The 21,503-nt window shown below is 45.4% G+C and overlaps 1 protein-coding gene and 1 long non-coding RNA gene across 23 annotated transcripts in view; one reads left to right on the top strand and one right to left on the bottom strand.

Annotated features, from left to right (window-relative positions):
• LOC146396501 (uncharacterized) overlaps positions 1-16,670 on the bottom strand; it is a 111,934-nt gene extending 95,264 nt beyond the window's left edge. For 12 of the 14 annotated variants that reach the window (XR_014826544.1, XR_014826546.1, XR_014826541.1 and 9 more), the window contains exons 1-3: positions 12,405-16,670; positions 11,006-11,093; positions 1,593-1,661 (exon numbers count right to left, since the gene is read on the bottom strand). This is a non-coding gene — a long non-coding RNA (uncharacterized LOC146396501). Of the gene's footprint in view, positions 1-1,592; positions 1,662-2,161; positions 2,307-11,005; positions 11,094-12,404 lie in introns of those variants that run through there. The other 2 variants (XR_014826554.1, XR_014826553.1) reach the window with 2 other exon arrangements.
• Positions 11,533-21,503, top strand: part of GALNT7 (polypeptide N-acetylgalactosaminyltransferase 7) — a 120,703-nt gene continuing 110,732 nt past the window's right edge. For all 9 annotated transcript variants that reach the window (XR_014826521.1, XR_014826522.1, XR_014826523.1 and 6 more), the window contains exon 1: positions 11,533-11,748. Coding sequence is in view for 2 of the 9 variants with exons in the window: in XM_021072437.2 (XP_020928096.1) it covers positions 11,623-11,748 (126 nt within the window). In the remaining 7 variants the exon portion in view is untranslated. The remainder of the gene's footprint in view (positions 11,749-21,503) is intronic.

Raw genomic sequence — 21,503 nt, 5'->3', positions numbered from 1 at the left:
TTTTGGTTTGAGGTTTTTCTAGGCAACCAGGTAGTATGAATTCTGGCTGCAAACCAGATTAGGGGCCCCTTCGTGATGCCTGGTTTCTTAGGTGGATGGTGAAGGGTATGTGTAGAGGAGGTTTCTCTTCAGGGTAAGGGGAATGGGTTCACTTTAGTTCCCTCCTACCTGGGGGATGGACCCCTTTGGGGAACCTAGTTTTTGAGTTACCCCTAGACTTCCCATTTTCGGGTGGATGCTGAATTTGTTTTCTGTTCCTAAATTCTTGAACCCAGGATATAAATGATACTCAGGTAACTTAGGTTTGGCCAAAGGCCAGCTTCCATGCTCAGCTTAATCTTTAAGGATTCTTTTTTGGTTACCCCTGGCTGTATTTGGAAAGAGGGTAGAGATATTTCACCTGGCATTTTCAGTTGTTTTCATCAGATCAGGTGACCCTAGCACCTAACTGCCATTATTACATGGGAGATGTTATCTCCAAGGACAGGTAGTTCCACTTGAAAATATACTGTACATATGAAAATCTAAACTAAATGGCCGAGTAATCACTTGCACAGTTTCTTTAAATAATGTGTGCAGCCAGAGCATTTAAAGAGTTTGTTTTACAGGTTATTAATTTAACTACTTAACAAAGAGTCTGGAAGCAGCACAACTTCAATGATTTGGAACCATAATAGTTGAAGAACAATCAAAGTATATCCATATTCTGAACTATTTTAACCACTTTCACAGTCAGAACCCTAGTCCAGGCCACCATAAGCCCCCCGCTGGATGACTAAAACAGCCTCCTAACCGGTCCTTGCTTTTATCTCCTTACTTTCCTTCCCAAACCCGAAAGCTGGGGGCTGTGATCCTATCTGGATGTGAATTAGATCAGGCCACCCTGACAGCAGCTCCCCCTGTCACATTCTAAACTAAAGCCACAGTTGTCACTAGGACCTGATACTCCTCTTGACTTTCTCAGGCAAAACTCTACTTCTGTTCTTGCTTATCTTTTCTCTCCTTTTTTTGTTTTTTGTAATTTAGGAGGTTCGCAGGCTAGGGGTCCAATCAGAGCTACAGCTGCCAGCCTACACCACAGCCACAGCAACTCAGGATCTGAGCCAGATCTGTGACCTGCACCACAGCTCATGGCAACACCAGTTCCTTAACCCACTGAGCGAGGCCAGGGATTGAACCCACATCCTTATGGATCCTAGTGTGGCTCATTAACCGCTGAGCCATGAAGAGAACTCCTGTCCTTGCTTTTTTTAAAACAAGTGGAAATGTTGTAGTTTCAGGGTCTTTTACCTGCTGCCCTTTCAGCTTGGAGCCACCTCCCCTCAGGCATCCATTTGTCCCGTGTCCTCAGCCCTTTAGGTCTTGTTCAAATAATATCTTTGCAGTGAGACCTTCTCAGACTCTTTAAAACTGAAAACTTCCCTCACTTCCATCTACATCCCAAATCCTGCTTCCCTGCTTGATTTCTTTCCACATAGCATTTACTTTCTATTATACCACCTAATACAGTTAATCTCATACACTTTTAGGATAATGCTGGACATGTAAGTGATCCACTAGCATTTGATAACAATAGATCATGATTTACATACCTTGCTTACTGTCTGACTCCACGAGGACAGGGATTTCTGCTCTGTTAGTTTGCTGTGGTATCCTATCACCTAAAGCAATGGATAGCACATGAGACAGCTCAAAAAACTGTTGAATAAATAGAAATATCTATAAATATAAAAGATTATAGGAAGTGAATCAGTTTGTTAAAAATCATTGTACATAGTTGGAGAAACAGAAGCCGTTCCATAAGATCAAGTCCTCGAAGACCATTCTCCCAAAAAAAAGTAATTCAAATTCAAATTTCAGGAAGTTCCTGTCATGGCTCAGGTAACAAGCCTGACTAGTATCCATGAGGATTCAGGTTCGATCCTTGGCCTTGCTCAGTGGGTTAAAGGATCCAGCATTGCTGTGAGCTGTGGTGTAGGTCGCAGATGTGGCTCAGATCCCTTGTTGCTGTGGCTGTGGTGTAAGCTGGCAGCTGCAGCTCTGATTCGACCCCTAGCTTGGGAACTGGGAACTTCAAATGCTGCAGGTGCAGCCCTAAAAAGCAAAACAAATAAGTAAATAAACAAATAAAATAAAATTCAAATTTCAAAACTCTCAGCAATATGCCAAAAGGTACATTTATTTATTTAACATTTATTTAAATGACAATATCTTGAGCTCTTCTGAAGATCTTCACTCTTAAAGAGGTTCACATTTCCCAGCCGTGGCTCTCCAAGCAGTCATTTGACACAGAGTCACATGCTCAGCTAAAGAGAAAATGTACTTTTCATTGTTCAGTTGTTAGAGAATAACCAAAAAGATGGAATTTCTGGACATCAGCAAGAGGTAGAACGGCATAGTTGGAAAACACAAGGTTTGGAATTACTGGACATCTACTCTCTGTCCAGCCTCTAATGCCTGGATCATTTGGGATAATCTCTCCGAATACCTGAGTCTGTACCTTAGTTTCATTTGTATGCCACTCTGCTAATCTCCTCTGAAGTATGTGAAGAGGCTTCTAGGCAGAGTCCATTTCTAAAAATAACCCAATCTTATTTATAACTAATCAAAATCATTCACAAGGTGGTGCAAGTTACTTCTTTGTTGTTTCCATTGTGTGCCTTTTAGGCTGCAGGTGGCCTTGGACAACCCAGGAGAACGTCCCTTCTTCCTTGGTACTTTTCTCCTGGTCCACACCTTCACCTTCCTGGAGAGACTCTGCTTACCCAGCTATACCCTTGTGGTCCAGCCAGAGAGAATCAGCAAAACCCATGGCCCTGAATCTCACATTCTTTAATATGGGAACCTAATACCTTCAAGACAAACCAGGCTTTGTTTTGGTAATACAGCCAGCGGGAGGACAGTGGGTTCTGTATCCTGAAAATATTCGTAAGAAAAAATTCCAGGAAGTTCCAAAAAGCAAAACTTGAATTTGTCATGCCAATGGGAACTATTTAAATGGCATTTACATTGTATTTACAACTATTTACATAGCATTTACACTGTATTAGATATTATAAGCAATCTAGAGATGATCGAAAGTGTAAGGGAGGGTTTGCACAGGTTACACGCCAATACGTTTTACCTAAGGGACCAGAGTACCCTCAGACTTTGGTCTGCAAGGTCCTGGATCCAATTTCCCTCAAATGGGCTAAGGGACAACTGTACTGATAATGTCTTAGAACATAACTCTGATGCAACAGAGATGGAATACAAAGAAATTCTGTCGGTAAGATGGACAGAGACACCAACCTGTCATAATAAAATGAGAGTTGGCTAGCCCGCTCTTGCTCTCTTTTGTGTGTGTGTGTGTGTGTGTGTGTGTGTGTGTGTGTTTTGGCTGCCCCGTGGCATATGGTGTTCCTGGGCCAGGAAATGCGGCAATGCTGGATCTTTAACCCTTTAACCCACTGTGCCGGGCCAGGGAGCAAACACACGGCCCATCGCTCCCAAGACACTGCAGATCCCATTGTGCCACCGTGGGTACTCCCTAGCTCTCGTTTCTAATTTCCCTTCATGTACTAAAATTTCATGAAATCAGGTATGAAATCCATTGAAGAAAGACTCAAGCTCTCAGCAGAGTGTGGTTAAATGACATGAAAAAAAAATCTTCAAAACTGCAATTTGTCAAGGTATTATTTTTAAGTCCTCTAACAGTTTGTGTGTATAAACTTCTGCAGTGGTGAGCAGACAAGTAGTTTCAGTGTATTATCTGAGACTTATAGTACTTTTGGTCAGATAAAAATGTGGAACAGTGTACCTTCCTTCCCTGGACCCTAAAAAAGGGCAAAGCTGCCTCCACTAAAATATTTTTGCAAAACATTTAGATGTTATTGTCTTTTAAGATCAATTACTTCAAAATAATTAAAGCATGAGGAAAAAAATACCTTCACTTCTATACACATTATCAAGTTATATAAAGACACTGAAACTCATAAAGAGTAGGGAAAACTAAGGTAAAGAATTTCATAGCTGAGGTGAAGTGGTGGGTGGGAGTGTGTAGCTTCTGTTCCTAAGATTTTTATTTATTATTTTTTTGGCCACACCTGTAGCATGAATAAGTTCTGGGCCAGGGATCAAACCTGCACCACAGCAGTGACAACACTGAGTCCTTAACTCCTAGGCCACCAGGAACTCCCCTAAGATTTTTATTTTTTTTAGTGACGGAACTACCTGATACATTTTTTATTAGTCATAAAAAAAAAAAAAAAAGATTGGACCTGTTTTTAGTAAGGGACTATGCCTATAGGGCTTTTCAGACTTTTCAGGGGAGATATACAGAATTGCATACAAGAAAAGAAACTGTAGTATAGTCCACAGAGAGATTACGTAGAGAGACTGCCCTAAACAAGGCGGGAATTAGGGCTGGACAGGGACACATTTCTGGTAGTTCCATATCTTAATTTCCAACTATACCATCCTGCATCTTGCAGATGCCTACAAGGTTCTAACAACTGAACCATGAACAAGGATATTTTCTCTTCATGTCCATATATGCAGTATATCTTCTATCACACAATGCTTTTAAACATTAGGATGTGTTAAAACAGAGTGCACCTGGGATGCAGGGGCACACGTGAACTATGCTTCCACCCCTCAGTCCAGACACAGCAGGTCCTGTGTGTTAGGCACTGCAAATGTCTGGGAAGATGACACCAAATGAGGAATGGTCCTTGCCTTAGAGAAGATGTGGTGTATATATACAAAAGACTATTAACTCAGCCATAAAAAAAAATAATAATGCCATTTGCAGCAGTAAGGATGCAACTAGAGATTCTCATACTAAGTGAAGTCAGTCAGTCAGAGAAAGACAAATACCATATGATACCACTTATATGTGAAATCTAAAATATGGCATAAATGAACTTAACTTACAAAACAGAAATAGATTCACAGACATAGAAAAAAATTGATGGTTGCCAAGGGAGAAAGTGGGGAGAGGGATAAATTAGGAGTTTGGGATTAATAGATAGACACTACTATATATAAAATAAACAAGGCTCTATTGTACAGCACAGAGAACTGGGTTTAATATCTTACAATATTCCATAATATAAGAGACTATAAAAACAGAGTGTGTATATATATATATATATATATGACTGAATCACTTTACTGTATACCTGCAACTAACACAACATTATAAATCAACTATATTTCAACAAAAATGAAAAAAAAAAAAAAAAAGAATCATGGCCTGATGGGGATGACAGACCACCGAGTAAGCAATTATAAAGCAGAGCCCTACATGCTGTGACTCAGGGTGGACAGGGAGCCTGGAGAGTGTGGAGCAAGGGCTGGGGTCTGAAGAGGAGCAGAAGTTTCTGGAAAAACTGATGCATAAACTGATTCTGAAGGACGCTCAGGAGTTCTGTAGAAGGGAGTTGGTGTCGAAACCATGAGAGTGTTCTGGGTGAGGGAATAGCCTGCCTGAAGACCTAGAAGGGAGAGCGAACTTGGCCTGTTCTACAAATGGAAAGAAGGTCAACATAGCTGTAGCTTAAGTTGGAATAGAGGAGTAGCAGCCCGGCCCGGCCCAAGGCTGTGCAGGTAAGTAGAGGAAGGGTCACAAATGTCTTTGGAATAAATTGAGAGATTTGGGCTTAGTTCTGAGAGCAACGGGAAGCTGCTGAAGGGGTTCCAAACAAGAGTGCTAGGAGACAGAATGTGTTCAATCGCAGCTTAAATACATGGTCAAGTCAGAAGAGCACCTCTCAATGATGGGAGTCTGAAAACAGTACTGGTCATGAAGAGGTGGTATTCTATAGTGTTAAATCTAAAAGGCTTTTGAATAAGCATTTCTGCCTTCACAATACTGCAGGAGACCATTAACCTCATCGAATGCAAGCTCCAGTGACAATAGTCTTTATTCCAGATGAGCACAACTTAGGAATTATCCATCTCTTTAAGCTTATTATAGAAACAGTAATCCATGCTAGAAAAAAAAAGTATAGAGGCAGAATCTGATTTTGCTGTATTCCACCCAAGGCCAATCTCAGAATCTTAGTAGAGGAAGGGCTGTTAAAGATTCTTTAGCCCAACTCCTTCATTTTAGAGTTGAACACAGTATACAGAGGATTTCTTTGCAAGATAATCAGAAATGAGCAATAATTTAAGATCTGGACTCTTCCTGAAAGGCTTCAGCAAAGCATAATGGTAACTGAATTACTACAAATGACAGATGTTGTTCTTTTTTTTTTTTTTTTTTTTTCTTTCTTTTTGGCCACACTAACAGCACGTGGAAGTCTCAGGGCCAGGAATCAAACTCGTGCCGCAGTTGTGACCTGTGCCACAGCTGCAGCAAAGCTGGATCTTTAACCTACTGCACCACAGGGGAACCTCCCCATTGTTGTTCTTAATCCTCCCAAGACCCTGGGTATTCACACCGTGTGTGGTTCCCTCCCACACTGCACCAAACCCAGAACTCAGCTTCTCGAGTTCCCTGTAGAGGAGGCCAGCTGCCTTGTCCTGAGCAGCCTGTCCTGTGACAAGGAACTGAAGTGTCCACAATAGCCAGTGAGGCCTGACTGCTGGCCTTGGGAGTGAACTTGGAAGCAGGTTCCTTCAGGCCCAGCTGAGCCATGACTGCTGCCTCAGCTGACAGTCTGGCCACAACCTCAGGAGAGACTCTGAGCCAGAGCCACCTACTGCGGCAATCCTAGATTCCTGACCCTCAGAACTGACTGAAAGCATGAGAGTCTGTGTCCTGAAATGCTAAATTTGAGGGGGATCTGTTAGGTACTAAGAGATAACTAATAAACACTGCACACAATTAATATATCCTTAACAAACTTAAACTACACTTAAAAATATCTAAATATCAATTATTTTCCAAACAATAAAATACATTCTTGACTTAAAAGTACTACGGCTGATGTCCTTCTTTGAAAAGAGGTAATCAAATGGTTTGCAGAATAGGCACTAGGATATTTAGCCGGTAATTTATAGACTGTTGATTTTTTTTTTTTTTTTTTTTTTTTTTTTGGTTTTTTTAGAGTCGCACTTGTGGCATATGGAGGTTCCCAGGCTAAGGGGTGAATCAGAGCTGTAGTTGCTGGCCTACGCCACAGCCACAGCAACGTGGGATTCTAGCCACATCTGCAACCTACACCACAGCTCAGGGCCACACCAGATCCTTAACCCACTGAGCAAGGGCAGGGATTGAACCTGCATCCTCATGGATGCTAGTCAGGTTCATTTCCGCTGAGCCATGACGGGAAGTCCTCCTAAGTCAGTGATTTTAATTTAACCTGAGTCCTTGACAACCACATAGTTAAAAACTGAACTTTGGTTTTGCTGATAGTAACTGTCCATGGCTTCATGTTCCCATTTCAATACAACTTAGTTTTTTCCTCCCTTCCTTTTTGGAAATCTCAGTAGATAAAATAATCTGAATTTAAATTCAAACCCTCACTTCATCCTTAGTCCTGAGTAACCCTAGTAGGGTTAGGAGTAAAGGCAAACAGCTGTCTACCAGCAACCGCTGATGACCATGACATCACTTTTCTAATTAAATATAATCCCAAAGTTTTAACCTTGGAAGAAAAACATCCAAGTAAGGAGGACCGGCAGCTGAAGTAGTCTTGACCCCTCCTCTATGCTTCATCTTCTGCTTCTATTCTACATTCAATTTTTCATTCAGTATTTTGTCAAAAAATGTTTACTGAACGCTGTCTACACACTGGAGACAACAACGGACTCCACAGTCAAGGCTCCACCCTCACTTACTTTTGTCATCATCAGGGAAGGAAAGCAGGGACCAAAGGGGCACCCAGGTGGGTACCCATCCCAGGGTGTAGCTGGAGAGGGCCCTGGGGGATGGGAGGGATATGGGAGGAAGCCAGGGAAGGTGTCATTTCAGGCAAAAAGCCCTGTACCAAGGCTTGGAGGTGAGGGATTCAAGATACACTTAGAACCTGAGGAGTTCAGCTTGGCTGGTGGAGAAAGAGGGAAGGGAGGAGGGTGGGAGCTCCACAGAGGTCCCACACCTCTTATACCAAAGCCCAGGCCTGGGCACTCATCCTGGGCAGGGGCAGGGGAGGGGGCTTCCCCTTGGACACAGCAGGCAGGGGTACCTTTTAAAACCAACAAATTTTGTGGCCCTGACCTTTTGCAACCCATCTGAGAAGACTTATTTATATTCTGGGCCCAGTAGGCTGGCATGGCTTGGCAGGGAGCAAGCATGCAGTGGCAAGAATTCTGAGCTTAGAAAGACCTGCTTTGAGTGCCAGCTTGAGGACAATGGTAATGCCAGCCCCACTGAAGTTGTGTAAAGGCTAAATGTAGCTGCACCTGTGAAGCATCTTGCACATGCCTGGCATTCAAAAGAAATATCTTCCCCCTTTACCTTGCTTTTGAGCCCCACCTGAAGACACCATGTCACCATCACCACATGTCACCCCATAACCTGATAGGGATCAACACCCTCCTGGCATCCCCTGTGTCCCTCCAATTAAGTTCTGCTCTCAACCCTTCTCCTCATGTAACCCTGGGTTAGACAAACCAGAAGCATTCCCCCATAGCAGTCCCTGCCATACAATAACTGTAGCACCCATTAAAAAAATGAATTGGAGTTCCTGCTGTGGCTCAGAGGAGTATCAACCTGACTAGTATTCATAAGGATAGGGGTTCGATCCCTGGCCTCGATCAGTGAGTGGGTTAAGGATCCAGCATTGCTGTGGCTATGGCATAGGTCAGCAGCTGCAACTCTGATTTGACCCCTAGCCTGGAAACTTCCATATGCCACAGGTATGGTCATGAAAAGCAAAAATAGAGAAATAAATAAAGAATGAATGAATGATAACCAGACACACTGAGACTCGCCCCATGGCTCTATTGCTTCATATTTGCAAATGTACTTGACTTCCATTATTTCTTTTTGATGATACAAAAGGAATATCAGTGAGTATTGTAATCCTTATTGGGCAGATAAGAGCCCTAGGTTCAGAGAGGTTAAATGACTGACCCTGACCTTAGCTTTCAATGTGTAGCTCCTCATTTTCTAAACAGAGTTGTCACAGCTCTGCAGAAGCTGTCTCCCAGCAAATGCTGCAATAGGCAAATATTTTAAGGTAAACTTTCAGTTTCTTTTAAGCATCCTGAGGACTCAGAGGAGCATGGGCTTTTCCCCACTAGTCAATTTCTAGTTTTGTGTTCTTTCATGGATATTTTAAGTTCTCTGTGCAAAACTTAAAGAGTGTAGCAGAGTCTTTCTGAATACCATTTCTGCTCAAGAATCCTTCTGGTTATGTCAGTGAGTGATAAGGACCTTTTTTTTTTCTTTTCTCCTTCCTTCTTTCCTCTCCTTCCTTTCTGCTTCCTTCCTTCCTTTTTTTCTAGGGCCATACCTGCTGCGCATGGAGGTTCCTAGGCTAGGGGTCAAATTGGAGCTACAGCTGCCAGCCTACACCACAGCCACAGCAATGCCAGATCCAAGCCACATCTGCAACCTACACTGCAGCTTGTGGCAACACCAGATCCTTAACCCAATGAGCAAGGCCAGGATAGAACCTGTGCCCTCATGGATACTAGTCGGGTTCTTAACCAACTTATCGCGTTCTTATCACAACAGGAACTTCAATGATGAGGATCACCTTCAATCTGCACACCTGCCAGACTACACTCATAGCAGTAAAAATAAAGCTCCCTATTTTCTTAATAATCAAAAATGGTCTCCTCTAAATGTGGAAAAGAGAGCCCAGATGAAAGGTTTAATTACTCCTGGTGGACTTCAGCTGCTGATTTCAAATGGAATTATTCCCTCGTGTGACCAGAATAAGATCCTGTGAAGGTCACCTCCTCCAAGCCCAGGCTCTTTGAGGAGAGGCTACTTTGCAAAGGTGTCCTCCTCACTTGTGAACTTGGGCCCACAAATGACCCTATTCCTGCTTTCCAAAGTCATCTAAACAAATCTTTCCCCAAGCACCCCTTCCTTTCACCGTTTCTCTGAAGGTGGTGCACAGATTACCTGGGTCAGAATCACCTGGGTACAGTTGAGTCCTGGATCCCCACATGGACCTGAACTGACGCTGGAGTGGGGCACTAGCTTTTTACATTACCCAGACGGTCCATACTTTATCAATGAAATATTCTTTTTCATCAAAAAAAAAAAAAAAAGGTCTTCAGTAAAATCTCCCTTGTCTTATAGTAAAACAACTTTTTTAAACTTAGTGGTTGATAAAATTGCTGAGTCAGACAGTGATTCACATGCAACCCCTGACAGCCCTCCTCTGGTGCTCCACCTTGGGCTTTTAGGCATTACTGTGTACAATTTAGCCAATACACCTGACTATACTGTCATCCATTCCACATTTCCTCATGTTGTTTAAAACATTACTGTAAATATTTCACGGGGATTCTGAAATTACAGCATCTATGGAATTCCCCAATATATTAGCTAGTGTAGCACAAAGAGTTTGGCTGGTCACGATTCTCTATCTTGATGATTCAAACTCTCTACTTTAATCTAAAAATTTAAACAACCAGGTTTCACTTGTTTTAAAGTACTTGCAGATAGGAGACAATATTAGGAAGAAGGATGCACTTTCACAGTCCTGAAACTTAGGATATTAAACATTCTGTTCAACTTGAATTAGGCAGTTAGGATATGCATCCTGATAATGTAAATGCCCTGGCAGAAGAGTGAGATGACTGACATCTTTATTGGGAGATATGTGCACAAAAATTATTTCCTCCGGGTGGGGCATCTGTATAAACATTTGTCAATATCCTTTCCCCTGTATTTTAGGTCTCAGGTAGAAAGGCCTTTGAAAAACAGAAATCAAGGAACCTCCATCAAGAGGCAAAAATCAGGTCTGAGAGAGGCGATGAGGGTAGAGTACTGGTTTAAAAATCCCGAAATCCTTAGTCCTCAGAATAGAAATTTAGCCCTTGAACAAGGCTGGTATTGCTTATTCGCACTAGACTGCCTTTCTTCTAATTAGCTCAAGAGAAAGCGACACTCTACCGGCTTTCCAAGAGAGCTCCTGCAGTCCGGTGATATTTGCACATCACACCTGGGCCTTTCCCTTACAAATCCACCTCCTTAAGGAGCCCTGTGAAAAAGCGAGAACAATCAATAAGAAAAAATCCTCCCAGCTATAAATCAGCCACGTGGAGCTGCGGCAGCTGCAACCCCGACTTCCTGGTTTGTATCCTGCAGGCACCGGGCCGGAGGGCAGGCGTTAAGGACAGAGTTATAGCCCCAAACGGCACTAAAAGTTGGGGAGCCCGGCAGCCTCAGGGGCTGAGCGCTGGGGGCCGAGGCTGGGCACAGTCCTGGGGGGGGGCGTGTAAGTTAGTCGCAAGACAGCAGAACCTGCAGGGGTAGTGGACAGCGGCGGAGAAGGGCTGCGGCCCCGGTCGGGGGCGGCTCGGGGGAGGGGCGGGGGCCGGCGGGGCGGGGGCGGGGCGGGGCCGGACGGGGGCGGGGCGGCCCCCCGAGGGGAGTTCCGGATCGGCGGCGGGAAGGGCGGCCGCCGGGCGGCGGGGGCGGGAGGAGGCGGCTAGCGCGGAGGGGGAAGGAGGGAGGAGAGCAGCGGCGGCGGCTGCGCCGGGCTGTGCGCCTCTCGCCGCCTGAGGAAGATGAGGCTGAAGATCGGGCTCCTCTTACGCAGTTTGCTGGTGGTGGGCAGCTTCCTGGGGCTGGTAGTTCTCTGGTCCTCTCTGTCCCCGCGGCCGGACGAGCCGAGCCCGTTGAGCAGGATGAGGGTGAGTGACCCGCCCGCCCCCTCCGGCGGCTGCGACCTGCAACTTGTTTTGTTCGCGCGCGTGGCGGGAGCAGGGGCGGCGGGTCGGGCGCGGGCTCCGCAGGTGGCGCGGCGGGTGGGGGCTCGAGCCCTCGTCCAGCGCCGCCCCCGCGCTGCGGCGGAGGCTCGGGGGCCGTCCTCTGCGCCGGGACCGCGGGTGCGGGGGAGCTGGGCTGCCCAGCTCCGACTAGCGAGGGCCGGACCGCGGCGGCGGCCGGCGACGCGGGGCTGGTCCAGGATGCGGCCTGTGGCGCGCGCAGGCCTGACGGAGGCGAGGGGCCGCAGCCGGTGTGGACCAGGCCCCTGCGTCTGGCCGCCCCCGCCCCACCGCCTGGTCCTCGGCGCCCCCAGCCGCCCACCCCGGTGGGAGTGCGCGGCCCCGCCCCCGGGAGAGCGCCGCCCCCTCGGCTCCGGCGCGGGGACGGGAGATGCGCGGTCGAGGCCTCGCGCGGACCGGCCTCCCTCCCGCCTCTCGGCTGCCGCCCTCGCCCGCCCGCGCGCGGCCCCTCGGCCCCGGAGCCCCCTCCCGGTCGCCCCGTCCCCGGTCGCCCCGTCGGGACGGAGCCCGCCCCTCCCCTCCCCGGGCTGAGGTCGGGCCCAAGGGGCCGCCAAACTAACTTGTGCGGGTGCCGTCAGCGCCCAGGGCTCCTCAAGACGCGCTGTCCCCCGTCCGCACTTCCCATCGGTAGGCGACGCTGGGGACCGGAGCCCGGACTGCAGCTCCGGGGACTCGGCCGCGCCCCCCACCCGACCCGCGGCGCGTTGTGGCCGCGCGCCTGCCTTCCAGCGGACGCGGGGGCCCGGCGCGGGGCGGCGAGCGGCCGGGCTCCGCGCCTTCTGCGTGCAGCATCCGCATTGCATCCGTGGGTCGCCTTTATTAACTTTCCTTCTGGAAAGTTAGCGTCGGGAAGTTGAGTGAGAAAGGCGTCCTTTCAGCACGAAGAATCCTGAAGAGATTTCCTTATGAGTTCCTACCTGTGTGAGGAGGTTAGATAGAAGTTTTACCGAGTACTTGAAATCTTCACGGCAGTGGACTCTTGTGTTTATCGCGTCTGGGTTGGGTTCCCTGTAAATCCTCCAATCTAACGATAATAAAAAGTACCCAGTTTTACTTCTGACTGTTTCTGTGGTTTTAAGCCCCTCAGCCTTCATGGAGGCATGGTGACTTCTTTATGATTTTGGTTTCACAGTGACTTACTGACGAAGGATGACTCAATGTTGAAGTTGTTTAAAGGTATTTAAGTCATCAACTGGCCTTTTGCAGAGAGCTATAGATGTTAAGACGCCATTCCTTGGGAGGGAAATTGAGAAAAGAGGGACAAAACTAGCCATATTCAGAATGTCCTACTACTGTTCAGATGACAAGATGGAGCGTTAGGGCCAGTGCCCATTTCCTGGGAAGTATTTTATTAGTGCTGATACAAGTACTGAGCCACACGCTCATTAATAACCATCAGCTGTGGTCCAACATATTTGATAAAGTTTGTCGGTGGATCCAGTCTGATTTCTTTGCCAAAGACAGAAGCTACCTTTTTAAAACTTGCAAACAATTAACACTAAGAGTGATTTTATGTATGAGGAGAGCCAAGCCCTTTTATTAGGTTGGCTAAGCAATTTAAAGTATAGCTTATGAACTATGAGTGCATAAGTAAAGGAATACTGCTCCCTTTAGTAAGAACTAAGCTAGGAGCTTCTGAGATACAGCAGTTGGAGGACGTCTCTTTAGGGAAGGCTCTGGACTCCTGAATTTCCCTTTCCCCTCTTGGCTCTTTTACTTTGATTATGATTACACACACTCCACCCACTGTGAAACACCTGCTTCTCCTTTAATGCCAATCCAGATTTATAGGGCTTTTGAGGATCCTGATAAATGGTCTGAGGTAGTGTAGAACCATCTTATTTACTGAATTCAGGTTCTGCCTCCATTCTAGCAAGCTGGTCCTGGTGGATCCCCTCTGCACCCCTTTTGGCCTTGTATTTTCAGTGTTCCAGGCAGGAAAGTCTGCTGAAGCCTGAGTACTTTTTTTTTTTCCCCCTGGACTAATTCCTCCTATAGCTCTGCCCAGCAAAGCACATTACCTATGGTCAAGACAAAAAAAACATTTCTTATCGCTCTCCTGTTTCTGGGCCTCTTGATGTTTCTCTAATGTGAATGATGTGAAAAGTGATCTTACTGTTCAAATCATACTCTGTTGAATATGATTTGATGTATTCAACAAGCATTTTTGTGTGCCTACTATGTCCTGGTGCTAGTTGTTAAAGAAACACTCCTTGCCTTTAAACTCATAGATCTTGTAGGCTAGTGGGTAAAACAATCACATTAATCAAGATTTCACAAATCCAAAAATAAAAATTATGCCACATACTATGAAGAAAAACCATAAGGAGTAAGAAAATGGAGGAGTTTGGTCATAAAATCTTACCTGAAGAAATGACTTTTTAGTTGCAATCTGAAGATTTGAAGAAGAGTAGTGTTGAACAGGATGTTGGGGTTGGGGCAATCCTGACAGGGAGAAGTGTGTGCAAAGGTCCTGGGGTAGGAGGTAGAATGGTGAGCTGAGGAAGTAGATCAAAGCAGTTAGAACTGGAGGGGGAGGGTGAAAAGGGAAGGGTGGATCTTGGAGGCACTGCCAGGAATCAGGTCTTTAGAGCAGCCATTAACTCCAAGGGTGGAGCTCATTGAAGGATTTTTGTGTAAGGGAGGGATGGGATTGGATTTGTGCTTTGAAATCATCACTCTGGCTGCCTGCAGGCAGTATGAGTTGGCTTAGAGCAAGAGCAAATAGGAATCTTGTTAGAGGTTAGGATAGTATGGGTGGGATATGATGTTACTGGGAATAGCAGGGTGACAATGAAAGAGGAGAAAAGTCAGTTGATTCAAGAGCCAATAAAGATTCAGAGGCACCAGGATTAGATGTTTGGATATGGGAGTGAAGGAGAGGAAGGTGTCCTGATAGGTGATAGAAAGATGACAGACTGTTACCAACAAGTTCTGAAGACAAAAATCCATACATTCGGATGTTTTATTTTAGGGTTATAATGGAAAGGCCTATCTTTTTAAAGGCTTTGTCCTTTGAATATTTTAAGGTCAGCATTTATTAAGACCATCTGTTTAGCACTTGCAATGTGCAGACAGTTCCTTTAATTAAATAAATTACACTGTCTCCCAGACCGTTTCTCCCAGGTTTCGGCTCTGAGTGTTTAGTGTTGAATCATAAGCCTCTGGAAAATAAAGGTCTATAATGGAGATGTTGGAAGTACTTCAGTGGTTGTGTTTTGGGAAATTCAGTACTGCGGAGAAGATGCAGGTATGCCACTTAGGTTCAGTGCTTCCATAGTAGGACTGATTCATGAACCATTGCTCTATGGAGGGGTTTTCCATGCTAAGCTCAGACCAGTGGAAAGAAATACTGCTTAATGAGGACATCACTGAATTGACTACCCAGGCACAGTCAAGTATCCCTTAGCAAAGCCTTTATCTCAGTGATGATCCAATGCAACCAGAAAAGGTCTGCCCTTGACTGTGAGACTTCATTTCAAATGGAAGTTGGTTTATTAGGGATGGAGCTATCACTTAGCAGAAGTGCAGCGTCTGAGAGGTTACTGTTTTTTCAGTTCCCCAGGTGTGGTTTTTGCCCCAGGATTGGTTTTCACTTTTGTTGTCCTCCCCAACCCCTGAAATCAAAAACTCCCATATTACCAAATCTAAGCAATTTGGACTGTATAGGCCTCTAGAAACTAATGCCAAGTTTTGTGTACATGTGCATTCTTCAGGCTCAAGAAGCAGAAGCTTTCATGTTTCTTAAAGATTCCTGTGAAACACTGAGCCCTTGGGAGGCAGGATTCGTGTTACCTGCTCATGGAATTTCTCTCATCTTCCAAGGTGCTGAAGCATTCATCTAGGTCTCCCCTATAGGGCTGGACACCCTGGAAGTACAAACATGCCTAAAAATTCCTAAGAACTGCTGTATCTGTCCATTCTGTGGAAGTGTTTTCCATCCAGTTGGAAGGCCAGGCAGCAGTCCTGCTACTACCACACACACCCCCATGGCCCCCCGCAGAGCTCACTGGAGGCCTCAAGGAAAAGTCCCTGTTCCAAAGGGATCACATCCTGGTTGAAGAAAAGGATATAGCACTGGAGTGGCTTGGATTCCCTCCCATCCTTGCTGCAGTAGCTGTAAGAAAACACTCTGGAAGCTGTCGAGGGACACGTTTTCTTAGCAGCCAAACCAGTGGGTGGAGGAGGTTTAGAATAACCATTTAGGGAGTGTACCATTATTAAAGAAAGAATGGAAACTGTTGAACAGCAGTTGAATCTGAGTAACTGTTTTGTGACTGGGGCCAGCTGCATGGCATGGGAGATTAGGTGTGTACTACCATTTGGTTCTGGTGAAAGCCACATCAGATCAGTTCATGGTAAATCAGAGGCCAGCCGGAGAGAAATAAATGCATCATGAATGAAAAGCAGAATTCTAAGCGTGGGCCATTTGTAAACAGAGTATTTGTAACTTCTGACTTGAGTTATTAAAAAAAAGCTTGGTCAGCAATACTTGGGCAGCTCTTGAATATTGTAAAATGATTGTGATTACTTAGTTCCAGCCTAGATTATTGTCTTTGTTCATATTTTGAATTCTAATTTTCATCCCAGAAGAATGAATGTACAATCTGACAGAAGGAGAAAAGTAGTGAAATTAAGAATTTTAAATTTCGGAGTTCCTTCTGTGGTGCAAGGGCGAATGCTCCTGCTTGTCTCTATGGCATTGCTGGTTAGATTCCCCAGCCCAGTGCAGTGGGATATGGTGTAGGGCACAAGTGTGGCTCGGATTCTATCCCTGGCCTGGGAGCTTGCATCTGCAGCTGAAAAAGAAAAAAAAAAAAAAAAAAAAAAAGAATTTTAAATTTCTAGAATAAAATGGATTTAGCTCAAGGCTATGAAAGGAATAGTTTTATAGCTGGATTTTGTGTGGTAGAAGAGGAGAGGGTGAGAAGGTAGGATATGTATTAATGTGAACAGAATTCTTTAAGAATCAGGAGATATATTTGTACTGTAAACATAGCAGTCATGCACTTCACAAAGGTTTCAAGTATCTATTGAGTGTTTACTAAGTGCCATCCATTGCTCTAGGCATTGGCGAGACATACAGTAGAGGAGGTGGAAAGTTTTGATATAATGAAGATGTTACTCAGATCTTGACCTAACAACCACACAGAAGGTGTTTGTCCATAATAATAGCAGTTTTCTTTGGATGTATAAATCAGGCCTTTTTACAATGATTCAAAACCTCCTGCCTTTCCTTTGCTCAAAATAGTGAATTAAGGGCACTCAAAGCACCAGGCTGGGCACCGGAGATGCAGAGGTGTCAAGATCACAGACCCCATCTCCTCTCATTGGCGACATAACCTGCATGTGGGTGTTACCATCACAGAGAGGTTCCCACAAAGCTGTAGCGGGTGGATGCTCAGAGCCAGAGGGAAGAGCATGGCTTTTACCTGGACCTGGAGTGATTTGGACAGGAACAAACATTCTAGACTGAAGGAATATGGTGAGACCAGAAGGAAATCCAGTTTTCCTGGCAAAAAGTCGTGGAACTTAATGTTGAGCCCCATTTTGAAGGCATTAAATGGCAGGGTAAGGAACGGGGTTGGGGTTTTATTAATTCTATGTCAAGAGAAGCTTTTTGGAAGCTTTTGAGGTGGAGTTAGGAAGTGGTGATGTTCACCTGCTCAACTGTTCATTCCCTGATCAAATATTTCAAATACTTATTGTCTGTTAAATGTCATCTATAGCTCTAGGCGTTGGCGATATTATAAAAACACAGTGGTGATAGATAAACATCCACCACTCCCTTGTGCCACTCAGCTCTCTGCATGTATTATGCTAATTGCAGCAGTCCTCTAATGAGAGTCTGATATAATGCTTACTTTATAGAGGAGGCCTCTGAGTTACCAGGGCGGTGAACTCTGCCCAAGGTCATTTACAGAGTCAGTCTCAGGTGTCCTGATTCAGCTGTGCCCTCTGACCTCCCCTGCAGATTCTAACGACATCTGAGCTCAGGTGGCCCATACTGAAGGGGGCCGCAGAGACAGTGGCGGTCATGTCAAGTAGAGAGAAGCACAGTGAGATGTGCAGCATAAGGGAAGGGGAGCCAGGGAAGGCGATGGTGAGCTGAGGGACCAGGCAGCGCAGCCCTGAAGGTGGAAGAGGCTGGAATGTGTGAGAAGTAGAAGGGCCAGCATGGCCAGAGCCTGGTAGCCTGGAAGGTGGACAGTGCTTGTTAAGCCGGCAGGTGTAAGCAGGGTTCTGGGTCACATGATAGGTTACACAGTCATTTCAGCATGCGTGGTCCACATACACACGTAACTACCTTTTTTTGCCACTGGTTTGTGGGCCAGACACACAGATAACAGTTGCAGGGGACAAGAGGAGGGCTGCATTAGCTCCTGGCTCCTCGAGGTCACAGGGAATGCAGTGTCTGGCCTCGGGGCTGAGTGTGCTCAGAGAGCTGGTCCCAGGGAGGGTGGGTCTCAGGGCGAGCACAGGAGATGGGAACTGAACCCGGAAGCAGGAAAGATTGCCGCAAACCCAGGACTGAAGGGATGGTAGAGAACCCTAGAGAGATAAACAGGCTCTGAACACTGAGCCATTGAGGGCTGTGAGTGGTCAAAGCTGGTATGAAGGAGGGATCTGGACCAGGCATCCAGTGAGGAAAGAGCTGTCTCAGTAGTCCCACAGAGGCTGAAACCAGGAGGGGGGGCGGTGGAGGGGGCCAGGGAATAAACAGTGGGGAGCGATGGTGCCACCCATTCTCCTTGTCCTGGTGGGAGGGGCACTGCACTGGCTGGAATTGGGGAAGGAAGGTGCAGCTGCTACTGAAGGAACAGGGCCATCTAGAGCAGCTCAGCCTTGAGCCGAGAATGCCCCCCAGAGAGTGTTAGAACATGGTCACCTGGCCTACTGCCCAGACTTTGATTCAGGAGGATGGGGTAGGGCAGGGAATTTGCGTTGCTAACTAGTTCCCCTTGCTGCTGCTACTGGTCCAGGGCCCACACTTTGAGTAGTGCTTCTCTAGAGCACGAGTGGGCGTTGTGAAACAAAACATTTGTGTGGTTTGGGCATAAAGGGTTTCCAGGCTACAAGTCAGGGGAGGGTAGGTATTTGCTGGGGGGCTGGGGGTTGGGGGAACCCAGTGTTGAAGGTGGAATGAGCTGGTGGGCAGGAACTTAAGTGAAGCTTGGGGCCTGGTGGCTTAGGGGAGTGGATGTAGATGGAGAAGAAAAACATGGGCAGGAAAGAAGAAATGTGAGCAGGAAGTGCTGGGAGAGGGACAGATGAAAGAAGGCAGGGGCAGAAGTAAGATGACTTAGAGAATACTGCCCAACCACTAGCAGTTCTCAGTGCTTCAGTATTTGAGCAAGAACTGACTAGAATTAAGGGTCCAGCAAGTTCACCTGCCAGCTATGCTGACCACTAGGCCTCGAGTGTGGAGAAGGGACTGCCATGCATCTCCGTAAATATGATGATCCAGGAAAACTGACTCAGATAAAAAAGAAGTTCCAGTGGTGAACACTCACCTTAACTAGGAAAAATAGAGATAGAAGGAGGAGGGTTTTAATAGAGAACATGACTGCCAACGAGGAACAGCTCACATTTCGGGCTGTATCTGTCCTGCCTTAAATAGGTGCCTCTCCACCCCTCCCTGTGTTTAAATAGACGTGTGTATATTTTAAGCCGAACCATAATCAACATAATTTTGATAATATAGCCTCTGTATATGACACACATTATATTAAAATATGATGGCACTACATATTAAGCATTTGGGGCACTCTTTTAGTCAGAAATCCAGTAACTTGTAAAGCTGTGACTAGAACATTTTAATATTTGAAGGTGGGAAAGAAATTTTATCCTGAGACTATTAGGCAGTTTTTAGTTTTTAATGATACATTAATTTGGCTCATGTGTAACCAGAGGGAAAAAAACAGAATAGCAAAGCTGTATGCCCAGCATCTCAATATGGTTTGTTTTTTGAAATGAGGTGTTCGGTTTCCTTCCAGTTCAGCCCTCTGACCCCAAGGGCAGGGTACATGTCTTGAACGCAGTTACGTGGGGCTTACAGCTTTTTTGCAGAGGGGAGAGCTCACCTTCAGTTGCTTCATTTGCTAAGAATCCTGAATATTTCAAGATGAAGAATGTTCTCATTTCTGCTCCATTATAAATTCCCTTCTGGGCTCCCCAGCCTTCTTAGTGTTTTACAGTGTGGCTCCCGAGAAGCCTTTCAACACGCCAGTAGGGAGGCCTGATTCAGCTCATTGAGTGTAAGAACTGCTACACTGAAACTTGAGGAAAAAATTAACTTTGCATTATCTAATTAGGTTTGTAGAATTGCTGCAGAACAGCCTGGCTTCCCAAATCTAGAAGGTACAATTAACTGCAGTATTAGATCAATACCAACTAGCCTGCTAGCAGGCTTCCAAGCCAAGTCATTGAAATGTGTTATTAGTATGGATATTTTAAACTGGATTAATTAAAATTAAATCACATACTATTGGGAGCACTTCTCTATGAGAATAGAATGGCGTAGATGACCTCGTCTTTTTTTTATCTTTAACCTTTTAGTGAGTGCCTGGGTTTAAGAATACATTTAGGCCTTAAGAGATATGCTCCCCTATTCAGTAGTAAACTTACATGCTCAGTGATTATTTGGCTGACATCTGATTTTAGCATTTGTAGTTCTTATGCTTTAGAATTGAGGTGCTTATGTGTATGAAAACTACGTATTCACTGGTAATGTGTTCACCTCAGTAAAAGAGTTGGTATTACAGAGTAAATATGTCCTAAATAAATGTTAACTGAGAAACTGCCAAAACTTTTTTTTTAATTTAATTTTAATTTTTATTTTTAGGGCCCCACTCATGGTGGGGAAGTTCCCAGGCTAAGGGTCAAATCAGAGCATCATCTGCTGGCCTACGCCACAGCCACAGCAAGGCCAGATCTGAGCCACATCTGTGACCTATACCACAGCTCACGGCAACGCCAGATCCTTAACCCAGTGAGCAAGGCCAGGGATCGAACCCACGTCTTCATCAGTACTAGCCATGTTTGTAACCCACTGAGCCCCAACGGGAACTCCTCCCAAGTCATTTCTGAAACATGACTAATGAACCATAAATCTAAATAGCAGGGGAACCTCCCAGTTTTCTGTACCTACACACCTTTATCCAGGTATCTTTGATATACTTTGGCAAAAGGAAGCTCACATGACTCAGGTATATCAATCATTTTAGGTTTTGCTGGGGTTATAAGGGAACTATTTTTCTAATAATAGATATCAATAAAATGTACATGACATGTTTACTTTAAATTCAACAGAATAAAATTATTTGAAGTGCAATAGTAAACACTGACAAATAATGAACCTCTAGACCGCATCAAGTATCATGACCTAGGGACTTTATTTTTATTTATTTATTTATTTATTTTTGTCTTTTTTTTTTAGCATTTCTTGGGCCGCTCCTGCGGCATATGGAGGTTCCCAGGCTAAGGGTCTAATCAGAGCTGTAGCCACCAGCTTATGCCAGAGCCACAGCAACGTGGGATCCGAGCCACGTCTGCAACCTACACCACAGCTCATGGCAACGCCGGATCATTAACCCACTGAGCAAGGCCAAGGATCGAACCCGCAACCTCATGGTTCCTAGTCGGATTCGTTAACCACT

Source organism: Sus scrofa, chromosome 14 (assembly GCF_054392235.1).
Source record: "Sus scrofa isolate SSC_HxYL_T2T_F1_AM1 chromosome 14, Sscrofa_HxYL_maternal_Yorkshire_Landrace_v2.0, whole genome shotgun sequence".
Lineage (NCBI taxonomy): Eukaryota > Metazoa > Chordata > Mammalia > Artiodactyla > Suidae > Sus > Sus scrofa.
This window is presented reverse-complemented; position numbering and strand designations above follow the sequence as displayed.